General features: G+C 40.3%; 1 protein-coding gene across 1 annotated transcript in view; it reads left to right on the forward strand.

Annotated features, from left to right (window-relative positions):
* The window catches only part of LOC106881569 (5'-3' exoribonuclease 1), a 75,659-nt gene that overhangs the window by 18,908 nt on the left and 53,536 nt on the right, over nucleotides 1–3,215 (forward strand). Inside the window, exon 9 of the mRNA XM_052976888.1 lies at nucleotides 1,484–1,666. Coding sequence (XP_052832848.1) covers nucleotides 1,484–1,666 — 183 coding nt within the window. The remainder of the gene's footprint in view (nucleotides 1–1,483; nucleotides 1,667–3,215) is intronic.

Consider the following 3,215-nt stretch of genomic DNA (forward strand, 5'->3'; position numbering starts at 1 on the left):
TAAAAAACACCTTTTTGAGCGTGGCCGTTGCCAGTACCGTGTGACTGGCCCTCGTGCCGGTGGCATGTAAAAGCACCCACTACACTCTCGGAGTGGTTGGCGTTAGGAAGGGCATCCAGCTGTAGAAACTCTGCCAGATCAGATTGGAGCCTGGTGCAGCCTTCTGGCTTGCCAGTCCTCAGTCAAATCGTCCAACCCATGCTAGCATGGAAAGCGGACGTTAAGCGATAATAATGAGATATATATATGTAGACGACCGTGCGAACCAAAGGAGAAATGGTGACGAATGGAAACAGGCTCCTTTTAACGCATCGCACGGTCGACACAAAATATATAACATGTTATAATACTATAACATAAGAGAACTAGGAAATTTGCCAGCAAGGAATAGATAGGGAGTCAACCAGTAAAGATGTATAAACAGTAAGGTTTATTATATATATATATATATATATATATATATATATATATATATAGTTGAAATTTATAGAAAAACAATAGACAAAAGCAGGTGTATGAACAACAAGCAGATGTATTAGTTTGACACTCAGGAAAGTGGAAAACTCTCTTATGTTTCGAGCCTAAGCTATACACACGCACAGAGTGAGGGCTTATGGCCTAGTTCACTCACAATCTACCAACTGCGATTTCAATTCCTAGACCGAGTAGTGTGTTGTGTTCTTGAGCAAAAGACTTCATCTTATATTGCTCTGCAATCACCTCAAGAACTGTTCAGACAACATTGATTTGATGGAGAGGATGAGCTAATGTGTGGAGTCGCAATGGCCCAGTGGTTAGGGCAGTGGACTCGCGGTCAGAGGATCGCGGTTTTGATTCCCAGACCAGGTGTTGTGTGTGTTTATTGAGCGAAAACACCTAAAGCTCCACGAGGTTCCGGCAGGAGGTGGTGGCGACCCCTGTTGTACTCTTTCGCCCCAACTTTCTCTCAGTCTTTCTTCCTGTTTCTTGAGTAAAGCTGTGATGGACTGGCGTCCCGTCCAGCTAGGGGGAACACATATGCCATGGAAACTGGGAAACCGGGCCCATGAGCCTGGCTAGGTTTTAAAAGGGCGCATAAATAAAAAATAAAATGAGCTCATGTGCAGCATGAGCTTTTGATCACTATAAACAAATCATTTGTGCAGGTCATTCGCCAAAAGCTGAACGCTCATATGTCATCTTTGACGAGAAAGCCCATTACCTCTCCCTACACACACACACACATCAGGCTTCTTTCATTTTCCATTTAACCAAACCTACTCACAAGGCTTTGGTCATCTTAGGGCTACAGCTGAAGACACTTGCCCAAGATGCTGTGCACAGGGACTGAGGGACTGAAACCAAAATCACCTGATTGGGAAGCAGATGTCTTAGTCACTAATTATCTCATTCCATGTTCCCTAATAATTTACATGTTTACTGTAACGTTATATCTCATTTTTTTTTTTTTTGCTTTTAATCCCTTTTCCTCTTAATCTCTCAGCATAAATTATCTTTCCCATTTGACCTCGAGCGGATCATCGATGACTGGATTTTCATGAGCTTTTTAGTGGGGAATGATTTCATCCCTCATCTGCCACATCTTCACATTCACCAAGACGGTCTGCCATTTCTATGGCAGACATACATGCAAGTACTTCCTACATGTGATGGTAAGTCAGCCATTTAATTCTTTCTCTCTCTATTCATTTCATGCATGTTGTTTTTGTTCTTGCTGTTTAGCCCTAGGTAAATGCTGAATGACCAGACCTATGGTCAAACACATTCCAGACATGACAATCCCTTCTTTCCTTCAGATATTCTCTATATCAGTGGTTCTCAACTATTTTTTGCCTATGGACCCCTTTTGTTCCTAGAGAAGAGGAGGCCTCAGAGCCATTTGATGTCTAAAAACTCATATCTTTATGACTTGTTGACGTTATCTCTACAGATTTTTCTATAGAAAATCATTTAGCCCTTTCGATACCAACCCTGCCTGAAACCGGCTCTGGTTCTGTAGTACAAATGTCTTGTTTTCATAAGTTTTGAATTAAAATCTTCCACCAAACCTTAGTCACAATTTATGGTCCTAACACCAGCTGAATGATAACTAAGTTATTTTACTAAATTCTTTGTTATATTTAAAATTAACTGAAAGAAACACAGAGCATCTCAAGATAAATACGCTAACGAAAGGGTTAAAATATATAATAGAGAAACAATTCTTAACCCTTTTGATACCAACCTGGCTGAAACCACCTTTGGCTCTCTAGTACAAATATCTCGTTTTTATAAGTTTTGAATTAAAGTCTTCCACCAAACCTTAGTCACAATTTATGTTCCTAACACCAGCTGAATGATAACTAAGTTATTTTACTAAATTCTTTGTTATATTTAAAGTAATTGAAAGAAACGCAGAGCATCTCAAAATAAATACAGTAACAAAAAGGTTGATATATTTTGTAGTATGTTATGGTTGCACGATGAAATACAGAGTCCCTACAGGTCACTTATATTTTAATGGTTAAAGATTATTAGGAATTGTATTAAAAAAGAAGTGTTGAAATATTTTTTGTTTTGTAGAAGTATAATGAATTTATTGCACATAAACATTGACGACAAAATCTTAAATGACCCTCTGTTGAGAACCATTGCTCTATATGGTTATTCTGTGTGAACGAGGTGGTATCACAATGTTCCCAAACTAGTTCTGTAGTGTGCCAACAGATGGCAGCACATTGGTTGCGTGTGTAGTGAGAGCTAGCAGTGACCTCTATGAGTGACATCGCTGTGACATGCATCTGAAGAAGGCCAGCCTTGCTTAATTTGAAATACTTGGTTAGCAGATGTTTTGAACCTGGCTACTGGCACAACAGACTAATTAGTCCCTTGATTACAGTCTTTCTTACAATCAACACCTGGCGACAAAGGGACTCTCACTCAGAGTAAAAGGCAGACTGTATGACGCATGCGTACGAACAACCATGCTACATGGCAGTGAAACATGGGCTGTAACTGCTGAGGACATACGTAAGCTCGCAAGGAATGAAGCCAGTATGCTCCGTTGGATGTGTAATGTCAATGTGAATACCCGTCAGAGTGTAAGTATCTTGAGAGAAAAGCTGAACATTAGAAGCATCAGTTGTGGCGTGCAAGAGAGACGATTGCGCTGGTATGGACATGTGGTGAGAATGGAGGAGGATAGCTGCGTGAAAAAGTGCCACACCCTAACAGTT

Source organism: Octopus bimaculoides, chromosome 26 (assembly GCF_001194135.2).
Source record: "Octopus bimaculoides isolate UCB-OBI-ISO-001 chromosome 26, ASM119413v2, whole genome shotgun sequence".
NCBI lineage: Eukaryota > Metazoa > Mollusca > Cephalopoda > Octopoda > Octopodidae > Octopus > Octopus bimaculoides.